The sequence below is a fragment of the Lytechinus pictus genome, chromosome 2, assembly GCF_037042905.1.
Source record: "Lytechinus pictus isolate F3 Inbred chromosome 2, Lp3.0, whole genome shotgun sequence".
Classification (NCBI taxonomy): Eukaryota; Metazoa; Echinodermata; class Echinoidea; order Temnopleuroida; family Toxopneustidae; genus Lytechinus; species Lytechinus pictus.
Window position 1 is genome coordinate 23,909,483 of NC_087246.1, and position 21,116 is coordinate 23,930,598.

The following is a 21,116-nucleotide window of genomic DNA, read 5'->3' on the forward strand; positions in this document are numbered from 1 at the left end:
TTAAATAAGTCAATTTCTTGACTGAGAAAATCGATTTTTAGGTATTGGTCTTGCGGATCACTTTAAGATTGATAGTAAGGAATTTGAGCTGCTATATTTTCAGGATTGATGGACTCGATGGTCAAAATTGTTTGCTAACCTCAATGATAGTGCCTCAATCTAAAAATCGATTTGATGAATCGGTTAACAATTATCAGGGTTTTTGTTAGCTCAGTAGGTTTTGTCTAAAAAGAAAAAAAAATAATTCGGCATAGATCAATTTTCAATGATTAAAAAACGAAAGATGTGATATAAGTTTAACTTTTCTCGGCGTTCAGAGCCATGGCCCTGGAAAGCGGGGGTGCTGAGTGTATTATTCTCCATATAGGCAACACCCCCTTGGAACTCTGCTAGTGACCCACCCCCCTTCTTTTATCTTTTTTTTGCTTATCAAATTTCTCGGGACCTAAATAAACTTCATTTTTTAATTGAAACCCCCTTTTGGGGGCTTGTCAAATTTACATCAGCACCTCAATTAAAAAATCTTTTCCAGTGCCCTGTTATACAGCCGGTTTACATTTAGATGACTCTACACAAATTCCAATTCTATTCTTACAAAGAAATATTCGGTTGTTACTTATTATAATCGTGTATAAGCGAGGTAGATTATTTATTGATTATAATTATTGGGTTAGAACCTACAAAATATCCATACGTAGTTTGCATGCAGTTTATCCTAAAAATGTCAATGGCATGTAAATTAAGAAGGACAGTAGAGTACATTATCCTGATTTTGTACTCATTAGGCAACACCCTATGCAACGACTTATTGCTAATTATTACTATTCTCAATTATGAAATTAGATATGACAATGATTGTACAAAAATACCAAGGCCACAATTTGGCACATGCAACACTTTCTTACTGGACGGCTGTATCAAAGATTTGAACTAAAGATGTATAAAATAGTTATCACGCAAACATTATGTACATGTATAGGCCTACATAATTATTATGTCAGGCATAATTATGCCTGACATAATAATTAAATAATAATTAAAAAATAATTATAATTTCGTCAAGTTTTCAATATATCCACTCACGTTTTGTGATCAAATAAAATTTGAAATATTCCCTATTTTCAACACAATCACTTTTCAGTTTTCCCATGAAACTGGCGGCATTACAGTACACCTGTGTACTATTTGTTTTACTAGTACTCATTAGAAATTCAAATTAACTTGCATTTCGTTGTCACTCTGGATGTCCTTTTTATCTCCATGTTCAGAGTATGATCAGAGGGATCCGTGTTAGGGTTTTTAAAGACCTCACGAATGCGAAAAAAACGAATTGATCGATAAAAAAACTCATAAGCTACAAAATACAACTCTGCTAATCTCATGCACTTTTCATAACATACCAGCAGAGCATTCATGCTTTAGAAACAGCAAAATTTTCGAACATTAAGTAAGGCTTTTTTAACATTGCACTACTCGCCAACGAGAAATCAATGACGCGATTACATTATGTGAGTCGTATCTAAAAAAAAAAAAAAAAAAAAAAAAAAAAGCTCGATTAGTTTGTTTTCCAAACTTTTTAGAAAATTTATAGATTTTAAAATGAATTGCACAAATTGCAAGCTTACAACATATACCATATTTTGCGATTTACGTAATCTCAATTCTGTTGACATTGACACATTACAATTCAGGAGATTCAGACATGTCAACATTTGAGTGTGTGTTTTTTTTATTCGAGCAATAATAGGCACTCAAAATGTATGTAACTTGCTTTCTTGTATTCTGTTTCTTTAATGTGTTCCATTAATGTAGTTGTTTTGGTTTCTGATGTGGTCATGGTCTTAATGCCGATCGAGTTCAAAATAAAAATGAAGCTGTTTAATTTTTCTTGAAAACGAAGCTGCAACCAAAGAAAAATACGATAAAACAAGACACAAGTTAATCATAATCAACAAATAATTCATGTATTACCTTAATCATGATAATCATGATAATTTTTAAACATCATATATATTATTTTCGTACATTGTTATAGTTGTTTCTCTTCAGACGTTGAATCGCCGATTTTATCATTTTCACACTCCCCCTCTCTCTCTCCCTTCCGTCTTTCTATCTGTCTTATAATCCCCCTCCCTTCCTTCGCTTTATTAATCTCTTGATAATAGCAGTCATTTAAAGTGATCACCTTTCGGCGTTTTATGTTCTTTTAATCTTTATTATTGTCGTAGCTTAAGATAAACCATAAATGTTATGTTATAATCCAATATCAATCGAATTAACATCACCTGCCACTGCTTAAATTGTAGATGGGGGACAGATAGCCTGTATAAACACTCACCCATCTATCAAGGGAAAATGTTCATACCAATTAAGATCGAGATATAATCTTCTTAAGTAGTTGGAAACTCCCTCGGCAGATTTAGTAAAAATTGAAACCCGACTATGAAACTTACATAAACTTTAAAAGCCGAAAAATCTGTCTGAAATACCGTACTCTAGAAAGTCGATCAGAGTAATTAGAAAGAACACTATCGACACTTAATATAATTAACATTAACACTTTGCTGTTCATATATTTTGAAATAATTAAACCGTAAAACAGGCAGAACTTTGCGAGTGTTTCCTATATTCTGAACCATTTCAAGATATTAAACAAGTCCTTCAGCGATGTCCAATATTCTATATTGCAATTCTATTCAGAGGAATTCAAAGAAAACTGGTCCTTAAAGGCTATATCCCGTTGGCTTTCAGTATGATCGTCATCACCCGTAAATTTTGCTTTGCCGTGATTGTTTTGGTTTGCATGAAGAATATTCATCAATAACATCATCCTAATCATCATCATCATCCTAATCATCATCATCATCAACATCATCATCATTATCATCATCACCCTAATCTTCCTCATCCTCCTCCTCATCATCATACCACCAACACCGCATCATGCATCATCGTCGTTGTCATCATCATCATCACCATCATCATCACTACCACCACCACCACCACCGCATCATTATCATCATCGTCGTCGTCATCGTCAGCATTATCATCTATTATCGTTCTGAAAGACGGTACAAAGGATGGATTTCTCAGTAAAGATCCTCATCATGAAGCGGAGCGTGATGTCGGCTTGAAAAGTTGACGGTATGACGCAATAGTGACCGGGTTCGAGAACGAGGCGAGCGACGACCTCTCGATGATTGATGTAATCACCTGACCCTCCGATTGAATGCATGTACATGACGTCATCTCGAGTCAATGGACGGTCGATATTGTTAGTCTGTGAAGTGGAGAAGAAGGAGAAGAAGAAGAAAAAGAAGAAGAAGAAAAGAAGAAGAAGGAGAAGAAGAAGAAGAAATATAATTGTATCAAATACACTGTAAAAAGGTCTAATAATAATAATGGTAATACAATCGAATGATTCCCGCCATAATTTTTCATCATAATTTCATTTTAGGTTTAAGATCCTATACAACGAAACTTGTCTCATAAGATTCAATTCCACACTAAGACATTTTTTTGTTTTTTACGAATAGAAATTTAAAAGAATTTGAAGTTTGGCGCCCGCTTTTTTCTTCTATATAATTGTGACATATTTGTTTGTAAATTTCACCCATAATAAAAAAGGATTTTAGGTCACGTACGTTTCCTCACATTAATTTTGTTCGATGATTGTTTGTTTTACGTAAATCAGTAATAATACACCATGTAAACGTAGTCGTTAGTTTTATCTCAGATTAATGCAGTCTCTTATAATTCATATTGAAAAAAATTCAAATCATCATTTTTATCGATATTTCTTGAATGACCGTCATATGTAGATTTACCCTGTATATTCGGAAGCCAATAGACTGTTTCTTGGTTCGTTTTCTATTCCGTATTCTCCGATACTCTTGAAGTAAGGTGACAATGAGGGCACATTTCCCCCTATTTTCTGATGGCGTTCCGTTGTCAGGATACCAATCATCTGAATGAGAAATAAATATTAAAACATTTGTAGGTCTATGATCATGCGCAAGTGGTGGAGATAAAATCTTCAATTATTTAATTACAGAGAAGAGTCTGGAGCAATCTGCCAGCGCGCTTTGGCGACACTAAGCACTATCAATCTTATCATGTGATAAAAAATGCCTTATTTTAAACCCAGTTTTAACATTATATTTCTTGATTACTTGGAAAATTATTATAATTAGATTTTTATGAATCTCTTCAATTATATATATATAAGTCCACGAAAGGTTAGGGGTCAAAACCTAGGACCTTTGTGCAAAAAGTCTGCTGTTTCATTACGCATAATGATACACATGCTGACAGCTCTGAATCAGTGGCGTAACATGCGGGGGGGGGGGCAGGGGGGGCAAGTTGCCCCCCCTGGCGGATTTCACCTGGAAAATATAAAAAAAACGGGAAAAAAGAAAAGGGAGGGAGAAAGAAAGGGAAAGGGGAAGGAAAGGGGAAAAGGAAAGGAGGAAAAGGAAAGGGAAAAGGAAAGGGAAAGGGAAAAGAAAAAGTGAAAAGAAAACGAAGAAAATATATTTTGAATGAAAAAGGAAGGAAAGCGGGAAAATGAACGAAAGAACATTTGAGAAAGAACAAATCATTCCGAAATAGGCCTATGTTATGCAATAGCATGATGGGAAATAAATTAAAAGATGACAAAGAGGCAAACAATAACGGGAAATGAAGGTAGAATGTAATTAGTCAAAAGCTAAATTGGAAAACAAAGAAAAGGGACAAGAAAAAAAACTTAATAACATGACCGGGCTGCCGAGGATAGAAAATAAAGAGCGGGAAGAAAGATGGACTGCATACAACATTGTGCTATAAGCTTGCGAAATTCAGTATGCAAATAAGCTACCGGGGCTTTGCCCCAGACCCCACGCAGTAGGGGCTCTTCATCTATAACCTTCAAATGGCTCTATAACGCCCCCCTGTAGGGACCCTTCCTACATTAAGAGTTAACGTATAATAAAGTGAAAGGAAACAATGAAATGTGTTATTTGCTGAATATAATGGATATCTATCACATAATTAAAATTCAATTTCAATAGGCTTTTTTTTTTCAGCTCGCTTTGCTCGCTGGCGACTTTTTACAAACTTTCCCACATTGCTATGTTTTGCCCCCTCAAAATATCAACTGCATTAAATAAATGTGTTGTGTAAAAGCTATATTCTGTATATACCCGCGATTTGATTAAAAATAGCGGCAATCTGCGAGCTTTAAATGGCTTTGATATCACGAAGTTCCGGGGGCTCCAGACGGACCCCAACCGCGAAGCACTGCCGTATATGATTATGGAAGGGTTGGGCCATGGTCCCCAAAAGTTCTACAACCAAGAAAAAAAGGAGGAAAGAAAAGCAAAGGAAAAGTGTAGGATATGATTTTATTTACTGAATACATATAAACAAATATCTCAAAGTTAAATTCTCATGAAAATGTGATTTTCATTCTCGCTCGCTTCGCTCGTTCGGGACTTATATCAAGCAGCTTTTTAGCACTTACGCCATACTGCGCCTCTAGTTTTTTTAATATTCACGCTACTGCTGCAAAGAATCATGTTCAGAGTGGCATACAGACCACTATAAAGGAATGGAAAGAGAGAAGAGTGAAATATATTATTTTCTGGATATCATGTCAAAATCTATCACAAAATTGGATTTTTGTATTAAAAATGTCAAAATTTTTGCTCGCTCGCTCGCATCTTTTTTTTAAAAGATAAATTCTGCCTGATACACAATGTCTGGCCCTCTCAAAATCGTCGCCTCATTACACCATTACGCCTGTTCATACCATGATATGACCGGGAAATTTTTGGCTCTTGCCCCCCCCCCCCCCTGGCCACCGACCCCTGTTACGCCGCTGCTCTGAATACATTGTATAACAAAAATCTTAGTGGTTTAAATATAGAAACCAATGGGGTTTTTTACGTGAAACAGCGACGTTCATTTTTCAAGCAATAAATAATAGAAATTGATCAATGCTGTACAAGTGTCAATACTTTTTTGTGAAATTAGAATCCCATTTTATCAGTTAAAAAATCAGGTGCGTTATATCTTTCTAATTACGAGTAATTATCTGGTCTCAAAAAGTACAATAAAAACGATCTTTCAAAAAAAAAGATACTCTGACCAATTTGAAAACAAACCTGGTTCTAACAGTGAGATGATGATCTGGGGATTGGAGCAGTACCCTTGCTGAAGATAGTTGGGGCAACCTCCAGCATTGATACCAGCCTTCCATTGCCCGGTCCGAGTTACCAGATGGAAACCACGAGCTGATCACAACAGAAAGGCGAAACGCAATTTATAAAGTATAATTATCAACCGTTTAAGTTATCAAAATTGTGAGTTGAAGTGGCGAAATTCTTTCTCAAAAACTATGAATCAAAACCAAAAGTGAAGCAATATAGGACAAATTCCATTCACTGTACTGTACTCCGAATATTGGAATATTTCCCAAAATGTCTTGTATCATGCATATTATTCCGTTTGACCGTCATCAATTCACCAACCATCGTATTGTTTAATTGCCTCATATTGGCTATTCCGTGTTTCTATTAATGCAAATTGCTTGAAAACATGTCTGTTTCAGTGACCTTTTTGTCTATGTTTTATTTAGTAATATCATACGTTGTATTTAAAAAAAAAATAATAATTACACTTATCTTCGTTCAAACAAGCAAACAACACAAATTACAACATTACCATCTTTGTTTCCATGAACATTCTGAATACTATTTGAATTGAAGTGAATTCATTGAACCTCACTGGCATCTGCCAGTATTCTGTCCCCCTCAAAAAATATAAAACATAAAAAAAACATATATAAAATTTGTATTATCCATAGTATTAAACAAACGAAATAGGGTGGAACTGACTATAGACACATACCCGTGTTGTTTACAACATCAGGTATCCCATCTCCGTCAAAGTCAGGTCCAACGGTTGAAATGACAACCTTTGTAAACTCAGATAAGAAATCCTTATAAGACATCCTTGAGAAGAAATAGAAAGAATTTTCAATACTCAATATATCAAAATTATGTAGAAAGATATAGGCTGTTGTATTGGCGACTCTTCCGGGCATACTTTGTTAATTCATCGTTTTGGAGCAATACACTACCGTTGACCCCCATCCCATAAACTATCGATATGTTTTCTTTGATATTTCCCCCCCCCAAAAAAAAAAAAAAAAAAAAAAATCTTTCTCTTGTTGTTCGTACAATTAGTGAATGTCTGAGATCAGAATCGCATTTCGTCGGCATCTTGCAAAAATGGGTAATTTTACGATTATTTTCATAATATGATCTTTTTAATTATTGATATTGAGTTTTACTTGAAATTTCGAAATATCTTTTGCGTCATTGGATAGCGTAAGATGTACTCTTTCAATATTTTAAATAAGAAATAACCGTAAAATTATTCTTAATGCCTTCTTCCGGAGAGCCGCCGATTTAATAATGATCCATCTTCAATATTGAAATACTGTAAGGCGAAGGTCCGAAATTACATATGAAATAAGGACTCAGTCTTATTTTAAAAAAAATGTAGGATAAACCCATTGATTTGTCTCTTATGATAATCGTTTGACATAGATTTCTGATCTTAGTTCATCAACTTCTATTTCACTTCTATCCAGGCGCGTAGCCAGGGGGGGGGGCGGTGGGGGCGGTCGCCCCCCAAAAAAAAAACGTCCCCAAAAAGAAAAAAAAAGAAGGGAAAAAAGAGAGGAAAAAAGGGAAAAGGGAAGGGAGGAAAGGGAAGAAAGGCAGCTTTGTCGGGTTTTTTTTCTTTTTATTCTTTATTTTTTTTCTCAAAAGAAAAACTCCTTCACTCTTGCTCTAAATTTATATACGAATTTTGCTTCCGCGCTGCGCGCGGTTAAATGACAATATTGAAGTTCTCCATTGTTTCCCCCACCCTAACCCTGCTTTCCACCTCTGCTATATGTGTTTCTTGCCAGTTAAAGTTCAAATGTATACATTAGGGCATGGAATTAGAGTAAGGTCAGGCAGAAGTATAATGAAGTTATCTTTTTTTTTGGGATCGCGCAACTTCTGGTCGGGTCGGCTCCGGGCGGGTAAAATCTTTATATCAATTTCTGCCGTCACCTCCATAAAGTCAACTTCTCCCACTTTTCAGCTCATTACTAAACAACCATAATTTGGGGCAAACGGGTTCCTAATTTAAAAAGAGGAATGTATAAAATTCGTGTCGTATTGAATAAAAAAGTACAATATTTTTTTTCAAATTCTATTAATCTTCATGTTATTTCCCTGCACATTCATCTCCTGTCCTGTTTTGCGCCCTCAGTTTGAAATTTTGAATGACACTTAGGTTTCTTTATAATTCAAAATGAAGCGCTTCAGGATAAGTCAAAGAAATTAGGCATCCTTTTTTTTTAATATAATTTCAATAAATCACTGAAGTTTCAACTTTTTGCGCACTATTTTCCTTGTAATGAAGTTCAATAATCTTAGGAAATCAATTGAATTAGAGCCGATGGGGTATTAGAGATATCTGCATTTGATGAAACGTCCGCCCTTTGAAATTTCAGAGTTTTATTGCTCTGCGCGGGGAGGAATATCTTCCTCCCGGCATATACACTTCTTCTCCTCTGTTTTGCGAGTTAAAGATATATGCACTGTCGCTAAATTGTTTGTATTCAAATCTGATCTTTCCAAGGGAAGTATTCAATATATCTTTGAGAATACCCTTTTCTCGGGACCCTTTTCATGGCAAAAAAATTGATAAAACGCTTTAGCTTCCGCGCTTCGCGCGGGGTTATGATTTAAATTTCCTCCATTGTATTCCTTTTTGTGCGTTCACAATCACATTTGAAAACAAGGTTCAAAATCACAATATAGTCAACTGAATTGGAGCTGATATAGGTACTAGAGTCAAGAGAGACGGCTCCTTTTCATTTTAATTTATGAAACACCAAAAGCTTCGCGCTTCGCGCGGGAGGGGGAAACTCCCCCTCCCTGCACCCACCCCCTAGGGAGCGCGCTTCGCGCGCTCTGTAAGTGTTGGCACGCTTCGCGTGCATTTACCGCCCCCTCCAAAATGAAATCCTGGCTACGCGGTTGCTTCTATCAACACTTTTCACGAATTAAAGCGAATTCCTAATCAACGGTGGCAGCGCTGGGGTAGAAACAAAATGAAACTTTTACTTTCATGATACCGGTTTACAACATCGGGTAAAGTTATAACTCTAAAACCGAATATTAAAGGTGTTCGTTGATATTTATAAACGCCATTTCAATGTACTGTAAGATCATAATTTTTAAAAATTTTGAAACCTGATCTCCGGGTCTAAAACTTCAAGGAGTCATAGAAAAGTTGTGTATAGGCTTATTCATTTGATCATCTTAGGTTTTGTATTGTATTGTATATAACATGTTCTCTGTCGCAAATGGCAAATTGAGCCCAATTATGGGCCTCATGTTTGGATGTATTACAATCATCATAAATAAACTTTACCCTCATATCAATAACAGAGCAATGCGTAGATCTGAAATTGAATTACAAACTTCACTGTATTAGAATAAGAACTGAGTCAAATCAAAATATATCAATCCTATTTATCTGACCCTATAAGCATAAACAATTACATTTCTAGCTTGAAAAAAAATCAAGTAAGTAGTTGCAAAAATATTGCACAATATGTCTTTGTCACACTCGGGGAAAACAAAACCCGAATAAAAGAAATTCTGTATTTATGGTGGCAGCGGTACTATAAGGGAAAATCGTGCAATTTGAATGGTTTTCATTGTTAAAAACAATACCAGTCGGTGTTGTGAAAGGGTCATCCCTCATTGGTGAAAATATATCATGGAGTTTTATGATAAAAAATATATATAACTATAAACTCGATCACGGGGAATATCTTGAAGGGATTGTTAAACTAAAAAAACTAAAAACATCTTGTTCTTTTGCAGCTGGAACATTATATTGCTTGCATTGAAAGCATGTTTAGGGCCCCACAAATCAGATTTTTGGAAACCTCCACAAAGTTACTCAATCACTTATCACTAACTTCTCCACCTATCTCGCTTAGACTCGATCCTTTGGGTGGGGTTTTTAAACATTATTTTGTAACGATATTTGCATCTTGCAAATTCTCGCAAGGAAACTTACCAAAATTCACCATCGCTCAAAGATCGCTCCTCGCCCTCCTCGAACTCAGCTTTGTTCTTCAAATTATTCCAAAGTTTGGAGCTATTTCATTGAAACACATTGAAAATGTTTTTTTACAATCATAATTAAAAGGCTGTGTTTAACTGAAAATCATCTGTCGCAGGATTTCTTATATCAATTATGTGTATTTTTAAAGAAAGGCTTTGCCCGTCCCATGTCATATAGAATAAGTTAGAATAAACTACAAGGTTTTTATATATAATATGCCTCTTTAAGAAATAAAATGACGCATGTTGACATTGCCTCCCTTTCAATTACACCGACTCCTACTAAAATGGTTTGTTTGTTTATAATCATAGTTAAAATAAAAACTTATCATTGACATGGCTGACCAAAAGTCCTCACCTATCGCTCCATTTTCCTTTCCATTCTGTCGAGTTGGCCCACGGGTTTCTGATTTGGACTAAACGAACCCTGGAACCGTTCTGTAGAACTCCTGTCTGAACCCGGTTTATGGCGTAAGAATGTCCCGTAACTATACCTAGGTTGTTGGTTTCATTGGCTCGCCAATTACCCTATATACAATGAAATAAATAAATATATATGTTATTGTCCAGTTTGATATTTTTAATAAGCCATTTGAACATTTTTATTAAGCCATTATTTGTGCTTTTTATGATCCCTCTATATGGCAATACAAGTATCGAGATGCATATTGAACATTGTATTGATTGTTGCTCTTTTTAAAGTGGAAATGAATTGAATTGAATAAAGAACATGTTGATTATCAAAATAGTAAAGGTATTGCTTCATGTCCATTTTACCCCATAAAAATAAAATGTAGAGGGAAAAATTATATTTGAGAGTCATAGGCCTATCTTTTTAACTCGTCATCCTTGTCACATATTTCATGATACAATACATCAAAACATGATAGAGGTTAAAACGTGGGTTTTTCAGCAGTTTAACAAAGACGAGTGATAATAAGCACTCAATGATTTACTATGGTATAGTTCTTTATCCATTTTCATTTCACCAACTCTTCATGTCGTCTGGCAAGTGCATGGTCAGATCTGACAACTTTCCTTGATTATGTTTATCTGAGAAGCCTAGGTGTTGGACTGTTACTATGGTTACAGAAGGATAGACAAACTTTGTTGGTTACAACACCTAATCAGTCAAGTCCTATTATGAAAAGCTTTCCTGATTATACCACAGGGAGATTTAAAAAAAATGTGAGACTGACATTGGCGGCGGAAGCCAACAAATTTAGGGGGGACCATTAAAAAAAAAATTGACAAGCAAAAAAAAAAAAAAAGTTATCAACACAAAATATAGGCACCTCAAATTTAGGGGGGGGGGACAGGTCCCCCCGCTTCCGCCGCCTATGGAGACTGATACTGCTTTCACACCAAGGTATGAAATCATGGTGTGAAAACATTTCATCGTATTCAGCGATCGTTTTTTGGTCAAAAACGATCGGTCGCGGAGTACGGCCTGAGAGGTACTTCAGGGACCGATGCAAGCTTGATGTGAAAGCACATTGTACTCAGTGACCGATCGAAATGCAATGACCCACTCGACATGCCCAAGCACTATCTCTACTTCCGCTTCCGGCTAGGTCAGCTATACAGCGACCGCTATGGGCCTGACCAAATTTTGACGACGGGGTGAAAGCACGTCCGATCCGTCGCTGGGTACGGTCTCTGCGACCTGGTGTGAACGCGTGTGAGACGCGACTGTCGGATGTAATAAAACGTATTTTTGTATAAGGAAAGGGTTTGTATAAGGAAAGAACATTTTGAAAAGAAATAAAATCCATGATCTTTAGAATGAACTAGAGGCATTCAATCAAAAATATGATTTTCGTTATGTAACCAAATTTTTGACAGCGTCTTTCTCATTATTTTTTTCTATAATTGTTCTATTTGCATGAAACAAATCCAATTCTTGGCAACCTGGAACTTACCAGAGAGTTTCCAGACATAGCAACAGCTAATGTATACAAACACGATTCCAAGTATGAGATATTGCTGTATATTATACACAACAAAGAAACGAAAACAACGACCAATGCAAGTTTATTGTCTGATGCTGACATAGCAACATCAGAATACGGAATCTGAATTTTCAAAACGGGATTTTTGCGTAAAAGAACGTTCAACTTGTCAAAGTTTAGGCCTTGGTTGTAAACAAAGGTTGTTGACAACAAGCGCCGGCCGCAAAGAAACGTTGTTAGCATAACAAAAAACCCAGTCGCATCTTTCGGATTGTGAAGTCAAAACATTTATTTCAATGTGTAAGTAATGCACTGTTGTAACATTAGGCATCGCTGCCACATTACTGGTTGTAACAGTGCCTCTGTTAGCGCGTTGTTAGCGCTAACAACGTTTATGTGCAGTCAAAAGAGAAAGCTTTCCAAGTATATCAACAAGCATGACATGTAAAATATATGCAAACTGGATTCCGAGTAGTACTATTCTTAATTACTAACAGGTTAAAGGAGTAGGGCATACCTCGTTTCTAGGTTCTCGAAAAAGAGCATCCATAAAAATTAATGTAGACCACTTTTTTTAGGTCATTGATCGCCGGAATGCGACAGGGATTTTCCTACATGTATAACAACCGCCAGGTCATGGACCCTACTGAGAATAATGAGTCAATCTGTGATTGGTGGATTGTCATTTTATGCAAATTACAATGGGAATAATAAACATTCGTATGAACATTGCAAACTTCCTATCGGTTGGTTAATAGGGCCTTTTCACACGTTAATCTTGAATCATCATTGTAATGATGATTGCAGTTGGTCTTTATAGAGTCATCGGACCTTTCCGACACTCACTCGAAAACTGTGATTCGAATTCCCGAGTGCATGACAATTATATTATCTACAGAAGTGCTTGAAAGGTCACGTAAGCTCCGCCCCCAAAGATGTTTTGGAGGTCAAGCCTTTCACACGCATAATTCGTACCGTAATTTGAGTGAAATTTAATTGGTATTCACTTCCGGAGTAGAATTTGAATTCGTGATTGTGATAAGCGTTCGGGATTCTATATTATATAGTTTTGTTTCACATGTGCTAAAAATTCATCATCAGCCTTATTTTTTCACTGGAATCATCATTCAAGCTACGAATTTTTACCGTGTGAAAGGGCGGTAATATGGTCTTTTCGTCACCAAGATTTTTTCTGGAATTTGACAAAAATCCCATTCATTTTAGAGCAAAATCTTCTTTTTTTTTTGGGGGGGGGGGGGGGGGGGCTTGTCACTTTTTTTTTCGAACCAGCACCCCTCTTCAAAAATCTTTTGCAGGACCCTGGGCAGCACATGGCGACACGAAACTTAAAGCTAATGCCAACAGAGATACGGTCGGTTACTACGGCCATCATTCACAAAAATAATGAATCCCTGACAGTCAACACTCTTTTGTTCACTCAATGAAAAAAAGAACGCTCAATACTATTGGTCAGTGTCGTTGGCCTAGTTTTTAATCAGATGAGAGGGTCAAATCGAGACAATCCAGTTCTAAGCTTCCTTTATTACTTCATTACATCACTGCAGTTTAACCAACAGTTAAATAAATGAATATTTTTTTTAATAAATGAATTCATTTTCGTCAGATTTCATTAAAGTTGTTCATAATCACAGCCCTTATTTTATTATATAGAACTTACGATCCCAGTGTGAACGCGACTGTAAACTCTTGCGGAATCTCATGCAGATGCAGATTACCCTTGATTCCTGGCATTGCATGGAACCAATGAAGCACTGTGGCGATTGTTCAAGAAGGAAACTATGGATAACAGATTGTCCTATATAGGGAGATTCTCAGTTGCAAATTGTCCTAATACCTAACATAGCACCCAACAATAAAGCTACATTCCTTGTCCCGTTTGGGGATTTTCCACAGAAGAACTGAACATCTCGAGTGTAACCAACCGAAGAATGTTGAAAGGTATAAATGAAGAACCTCGTAGCGCCTTCTTCACTTCTTCGCACGCGTACTAATAGGAGCTGCCACTCGCCCCTGACGCCATCATCTCTACCGAGCTTTCTCGTCGAATTTCCCGACCAACTGCAGACCGAAAATCTCGCCGTTCAAGATGAGGTCCATTGCGTGTCTACTGGTCCTCTTGGCTGTGGCATACGGCAAGCCCATCATCGCCGACCAGGACTCGACGTCATACAGCCTGTCCGATACCAGCAAGTACCTTGAGAGCATTGCTCACATGGCCATCGTCGAGTCCCTCTCGCCTCTACACATCTCGCTCTCATCCCTGGAATCTTCGGTAAATCCTTTTGACATTTACATTTAAATCGTTCCATTACCACATTATTTTGTGTGCTACATTACCTCCAACATTGTCAATTCGAAGGAAACATTGCCAATTCGAAGGAACACCCTTTTCATCATCTAAACTTGATAGGCATAATATTTGTTTTTCATTCTTATAATTATGACGCATTTCGAACAAAGAAAAGATACAGAATGTTCAGGCATAAAATAAAGCGGACATCGTATTTCAAATCGGTTTAAAAGGTATTAATCGATCTTTTTTTTTCTCTCAGTGGATAAACCTTGTGAGCATTGCTATCCAGGAACAAGTTTCCATTCCACAACCTACGGTCCCGAAAAGTAAGTGTCCCTTCTTTAAAGGTCAAGTCCATCCCAGAAAAATGTTGATTTGAATAAGTAGAGATAAATCAAAACTAGCATAACGCGGAAAATTTCATCAAATCGGATGTAAAATAAAGTTATGATTTTAAAGTTTCGCTTATTTTTTCAATATTTTATTTTTTACAGATTTGACAATAAGGACCAACTTGACTGAACCATATAGTATAAAACAATGCTAATTCCACATGTTCAGGGAGGAATTGTTTCACTTGACAATGAGGAGAAAATTAGAATATTTCATATAATAAAATATAAAGAAATAGTGAGTGGATGACGTCATCGGTCTCCTAATTTGCATACCGACCAGGATGTAAATATAACTGTTTTGTGAAATTAAGCAAAACTTTAAAATGTCAACTTATTTTACATCCGATTTTGATGAATTTTCAGTGCTATGCTTTGATTTTTCTCTTTTTATTCAAATCAACTTTTTGATGGGGTGGACTTGTCCTTTAAATCTTTGGGAAGTGGTTCCATTAAGAAAAATAACTGCATGACTTTTGACCATGAAATCTCTTTAACGGTTTTGAAGAGAAGTTTGGAGATTAACCCCCATGCATGGCCATGCTTCAAGTTTTACCAATTTCCAATTGGTTCTTTTTTTATTGCAATCAAGTAGAGGTATTTTGAAAACTATTTTCTTCACTCTCGAGTAGGAAAAATATCAAATAATGGGACGGGATACACTTAGCAATAGCCAATTTAAATTAAAAGTACATGTTACAATTAAGTTTTGAATCTAAAAAAAATGAGGCAGTTGCAATAATTTTTTTTTCAAATTATTATTTTTGAATAATTATTAGTTTTAATGTACTAATATTTTACGTGAATATAGTACTACACGAAGATTAAACATTATATACTGTTCGGGGGGCGGATCCAGGAATTCCAAGGGGGAGCAAATTTTTCCGAGGAAAATTTGACAAGCCAAAAAAAGGGTCTTCACTTTCAAAGGGGGGCACGTTTCTGTTTTAACGGCATTTTTACATTACAACTTTTTTAATTTTGCTTCTAAGGGGGGGGGGGGTACGGGCCGGATGTGCCCCCCCCCCCCCCCGGATCCGCCAGTACTTCTGTTTGTAGTCGAGCTATAACTCATTCTATTTTTTGTTAACTAGTAGCACGCAACTTTGCTTTCTTATAGTTGACGTGATGAGCATGCTGACATGTAAGGCCAAGTATTCTCCCAAATACTCGATGGTCCTAAAGTACATCACCGACCATCGAGACCAGATCCAGGAGCACATCGTGAATGCCAAGAAACTCGAACAAGTTCTGAAGTTCACCTCTCAACTCGTTATGTACAAGAAGAGCGATCCGGGTGAGTAATGGACTCAGCAGCAGAAAAATAATACAATCCTTTCATACAGTGGTGTAAAGAGCCAAATATTATAATGGGCATAACGCAGCATATGGGGTACAAATGTATTTATAAAAAAGGTGAGCGAGCGAAATATAATTCAAATTATGAACGAGTGTAGGCCTTTTTGTTAATCTGAAAATTAACGCCACGTTTATTTTTTTCTCTCTGTCGTGGAACTTGGGGGCAATACAACCGAATCAAATAAATCTAAATGTGATTTTGTAATATATTTTGAACAAAAATTCATTTCAATTCAAAGTCTTCTTTATTCGCATATTGCAATAGGGTAATTTGTACTGTATTATAGTAACCTTTCCAGATTAACTGTCCGACACTTATTATGACACGCATGTGTTGAAAGTGTCGTTAATTTTTTATCAATCAATAAAAATGCACATACAAAATGAGAATTAAAACAAAGATTATATTAAAAGGTATTGGTCGTATTGCAGTAAGCGAATATTGTCATCTTTGATCTGTAGCCTCATCCTCGTCAGACAGTAATCCATCCTATAATCCCGGTGCCGCCCGTTAGTAGGCCTATTTGAAATTAACTTGGAACTTATTAGTTATAACTTTTTTCCGTTTAGATACCAAGGATGCGATGACACGGGTCTCGCAGATGGTGAGCGATTACCTGAAAGAGTATTCGACAACCATCTCATCGATCAAATCAACTATCTGCAGAGATCAACCAGATGCAAGCCATCGGGATCAACAGGAGGACAAACCCGAGGATGATCATCAGGATCAAACGAAGCCTTCCCATCCATTGAGCGAGTAAGTGTTGATTTGTCTATCTAAGAATATCCATTCAATATGAAATGAGCTTTCGCAAAAAGAAATAGTGCGAGCTGTAATTATGATAAGTTATATTAATTACGAGTGTATAAATAAATGAGTGCTCACAAACATTCGTATGGCGTCTCTTGCATATAAAACAGGAACTTCCGTTTCAAGTATAAAATGTGGCAAAATATTATTAGCTATGCTTAGCTATATCAGTTCTGTTCAGTATGGAATCGGGTGATATGACTATAGGTCCCTTGATTTAGAAATTAAAATGAGCTGTTTAATCTGAAAAGAAATTTGAAATGCTGCAATCGATAGTCAAAAGTTAAGATTTTAGAAAATTATATGAATATAAAATGCCTACGAGATAATAGTTGCAATGGCTATACCAACGTTTATTCACAAAACAATTTCTTATCTAAAATAATGGAAGTCTAATAAAATTAAGACTATCCCATTTTGTAAACCTTCATAAGCACATGAAATTGAAGGGATACCATAAGATCGAAGTCTTTATGAAATCAGAATAATATTACTATGTAACAACACCAAAATTATTAGCGTAATAAAGGACAGTCGTTAACTGAACTTCTAAATAAAACTAAAATTAAATACTTTTATAACATAGGCTAATTTCTGACAATATTTTATTTGATTTATAGGGATTACATGGAAACTCCACTCTCCTTGTTCTTGAAAGGGTAGGTGGAACAAATATAAAATTTGAAAATTTAATCCTATGTAAAATAATTAAAACCGGTGTAAATGTCAAAATCCACCTCAGAAAATATGGATTTGAATCAATAGAGAAATCAACAGGCATAATGCTGAACTCAATTCGTGTTTTGTTGCATTTCGTTTGAATTATACAATACTAGTTCAATTTTTACAAATTCGACAAGGACCAACTTGAAGAACCATGTATAAAGTATTAAAACAATGGCAATTCCACATGTTCAATGAGGAATAAAACATTTTGTTTTACAGATCACAATGAGGAAACTTCTATAAAATTCGAGGAATAATGAGAGCATTGTTGACGTCATAGTCTCATTTGCATACCGACCAGGATGTGCATGTAACTGTAAAATTCACCCGAAACTTTAAAATATAATTTTACATCAATTTGAAATTTTCAGAGTGTTTATTTAAATAAACTTTGTGGTGAACTTGTCCATCTTCGATCGAACCTTTCCTAATATAATAAACTTTGTTTAACCATTGTTTTTATGGTATTTTTTTCCTTAAACAGCACCATGCCCACTGTAAGTATTTAACTTTTAAACCTTACATTGCTCAAAACAAAATGCACTTTTAATTTAAGTGTTTTCTACAAGTGGACAGTCACACAAGTTCATAGACCTCGAAAATTTTGTTTTGAAAGATTTTTATCGAAAAATCATTTTTCCTTATTTTATTTAGGGCGCTGGAGTGACTAAGGGGTAAGTACTTTGATTGGAAAAAGGAAATTTCTTTATTTTTAGACTCTTTGATATTTTAAAACAACACAATCCACATGCTAAAAGAAATAAACTTTGGTTTACATTTCATCTATAATGAGAAGTAAATAAGTTTTCATATTTCGTATAATAAAATTCATGAATTACGATGCCTAATCAAATCTGTATCCAATTTATATTTTGTTAACATCAAATTTATAACACGAAATATCTTTTTCCCCGAACTTAATCCCTTTACAGAATCAGTCCGATCGTAAGTTAACCGTTTTATCCATATATCTTTATAAGAATAAGACTGTTCGTATGGATCACTTTAAAATCTATTTAGACCAGTCATCGGCAATCTCGTCGGTGCTTTCATATACTATATTTTTTGTCTTTTTTCACTATTGTCCTTATCATATTAAATGGCTATACGGTTAGTAAGAATAAATTCATGTTACACTATAAAAGGAATTTTCCAATTCTGAAGTCTCTATGTAAACTACAATAGGGCCTATCCATGAAAATATTAACATTCTACATTATTTTCTCCCATGTCTAGCGCGGTATAGTCGACAAGGGGTACGTATATTGTCTTCAAATCGTTTCATTAATAGAAATCGGAATTTCAAGTGTACTTTGGAAATAGACTAAATATTGTTTTTTTTAATTTTTTTTTAATATCTCCTTTCAGAGGATTAAACTTGGGTAAATTGGCTTAAAGCAAATTGTATATTAAAATACGTATCCCCCAATCACTGAAGATAAAATCCAGAATCAATCAATCTTAATTCATTTCGGTATTCTTAACTTAAAAACTAGCAGGGAATAAAGTGTTCAAGAAAATTAACAACTATACTTATTGTAACAGCGCTGTTTAAAATTTTATTTTTACTGTCAAGTTAAACTATACACTTCCATTCAATTTATTTTGAAAAGAAAAATATACTAATTAAAACCTCTGCTCATATTCATCCTTACAGATTCGACTTGAACGTAAGTAAATTCAAAATCGCAAGTATAGATAAATTTGCCATTGCCAATAATTTGACCTAAAATTATTAATTAAATTATCATTTTAATCTTTTTTATCATTTTAGGGCGATGGAGTTGGCAAACGGTGAGTACTGGATTAAATAGACAAATGATATCACATTTGCAACAATGATTTCACGCAACATCGACGATTTTCATTTTTTTTCTTCATTTTTTCCCCCAATGTTTCTCCGTTTTAGGTTCAGCCCGAGTGTAAGTATAAAATTGCAAATTTGTTGGACAGGCGTGAGCCTGATGTGCTACCAGTTTGTTGTCGTCGTAGCGGGAGTGAGATGGGAGAATAGTGAGTTTCATTAAATTCAAACTTATGAAATTTTAAAATAGTCTTTTTTTCCTTTACAGGGCGGTGTAGTTGGCAGAGGGTGAGTACACTTAAAATAATCTTACATTGAATTAATTGTATGGATAGTTCATCGAAAGCTTATATTATTCTCTATAATATAATCTTTCTGTCTCTCATTTTCTTTCCACAGATTCGGCTTGGACGTAAGTTACAATTATTCACTATCCTTAGAACTTAAATCTGCTTTCATTACCATGCAACGTCATTGATTTTGTATGTCTTAATTATTAAAAAAATTGTGTTTTGTTTCTTTTATCTCCTAGGGCGGTGTGATTGACAAAAGGTGAGGAAACTGTTCTAGAACCCCTAATCTATATAGACATGATTTAAACTGCAATATTGTAAATCCTTAAAATCACGTTAAGTAATGGTTAACGACTACAATTCTAAGGTACGTTAAATAATATAGAACCTGTACTAATTAGGGCGATGGAGTTAGCAAACGGTGAGTATTAAATTAGACATGAAATCCAATTTGTAAGAATGGTTTCACGCAACATCAATTTCAATTTTTTATCCCCCCCCCCAATATTCTCTCCGTTTTAGGTTCAGCCCGAGTGTAAGTATAACATTACGAATTTGTTGACAGGCGTGAGCCTGATGTGCCGTTTGTTGTCGTGGCGGGAGTGAGATGGGAGGGTAACGAGTATTCATTAAAATCAGACTATGAAATTTTGAAATTTCTTTTTTTTTCTTTACAGGGCGGCGTAGTTGGCAAAGGGTGAGCACACATCTTTCACGTTAAAATCATCTTAAATTAAATTAATTGCATGGATAGTTCATCGAAAACTTCTCTTATTTCTCTATAATATAATCAATCTGTCTCTCATTTACTTTCCACAGATTCGGCTTGGGCGTAAGTTCCAATTATTCACTATCCTTCGAACGTAAATCTGCTGTTACCATGCAACGTCATTGATATATTTTGTTTGGCTTAATTATTAAAAAAATGTTGTTTTTTTTCTCTCCTTCTAGGGCGGTGTGATTAATAAAAGGTGAGGAAACTTGTTCTAGAAACCTAAAGCTACAGACATGATTGAAACCTACAATATTGTAAATCCCTAAAATCACGTTTAGTAATGCTTAACCATTACAATTCTAGGATATTTTCAACACTTAACAAATTCTTGTATTTTATTTATTTAATCACGGTTAAAAAGCCTGCTTTCAGCTAGAAGCTGCTTTTCAGCAAGGCCGTGGACAAATGATAATAACAAATAATATCAACAATATTCTTACCAATATCAATTTTTACTTTCTACCCTTCGCAGATTTGACTTGACCGTAAGTAATTCGTTA

The 21,116-nt window shown here is 35.4% G+C and overlaps 2 protein-coding genes and 1 long non-coding RNA gene across 3 annotated transcripts; 2 read left to right on the forward strand and 1 right to left on the reverse strand.

Moving 5' to 3' along the window:
- Positions 1–424: 424 nt before the first annotated feature.
- Positions 425–13,891, reverse strand: LOC129273491 (calpain-A-like). Its single transcript, XM_064095568.1, has 8 exons — positions 13,818–13,891; positions 11,720–11,879; positions 10,546–10,715; positions 10,141–10,221; positions 6,892–6,995; positions 6,147–6,275; positions 3,828–3,967; positions 425–3,280 (listed from the first exon to the last, which is right to left on the reverse strand). Exons 1-8 carry the CDS (start codon positions 13,889–13,891, stop codon positions 3,047–3,049), a joined length of 1,092 nt encoding a protein of 363 aa, XP_063951638.1. The 3' UTR covers positions 425–3,046.
- Positions 13,892–14,147: 256 nt separating this feature from the next.
- LOC129282642 (sperm-activating peptides-like) lies at positions 14,148–19,840 on the forward strand. The gene is made up of 13 exons (XM_064095569.1): positions 14,148–14,432; positions 14,713–14,779; positions 15,966–16,142; positions 16,775–16,964; positions 17,639–17,677; positions 18,229–18,241; positions 18,399–18,418; positions 18,677–18,689; positions 18,981–19,000; positions 19,402–19,414; positions 19,519–19,538; positions 19,654–19,666; positions 19,817–19,840. Exons 1-13 carry the CDS (start codon positions 14,247–14,249, stop codon positions 19,838–19,840), a joined length of 795 nt encoding a protein of 264 aa, XP_063951639.1. The 5' UTR covers positions 14,148–14,246.
- A 106-nt stretch (positions 19,841–19,946) lies between these two features.
- Positions 19,947–20,812, forward strand: LOC135157585 (uncharacterized). Its single transcript, XR_010296580.1, has 6 exons — positions 19,947–19,960; positions 20,081–20,100; positions 20,364–20,376; positions 20,519–20,538; positions 20,661–20,673; positions 20,793–20,812. It is a non-coding gene; the product is annotated as an uncharacterized LOC135157585 (long non-coding RNA).
- Positions 20,813–21,116: the final 304 nt, after the last annotated feature.

What these genes read in the sequence shown, in the direction of transcription:
- LOC129273491 (XM_064095568.1), bottom strand. Translation starts at nt 13,891, where the DNA reads ATGCCAGGAATCAAGGGTAATCTGCATCTGCATGAGATTCCGCAAGAG. An exon ending in ATAGTGCTTGGGCATGTCGA is followed by an intron (nt 10,716 to 11,719) that starts GTGGGTCATTGC and finishes CATTGTATATAG; the next exon opens with GGTAATTGGCGAGCCAATGA. An exon ending in TTGGCTTCCGAATATACAGG is followed by an intron (nt 3,281 to 3,827) that starts GTAAATCTACAT and finishes TCCACTTCACAG; the next exon opens with ACTAACAATATCGACCGTCC.
- LOC129282642 (XM_064095569.1), top strand. Translation starts at nt 14,247, where the DNA reads ATGAGGTCCATTGCGTGTCTACTGGTCCTCTTGGCTGTGGCATACGGC. An exon ending in TCTCATCCCTGGAATCTTCG is followed by an intron (nt 14,433 to 14,712) that starts GTAAATCCTTTT and finishes TTTTTCTCTCAG; the next exon opens with TGGATAAACCTTGTGAGCAT. An exon ending in ACAACCTACGGTCCCGAAAA is followed by an intron (nt 14,780 to 15,965) that starts GTAAGTGTCCCT and finishes GCTTTCTTATAG; the next exon opens with TTGACGTGATGAGCATGCTG.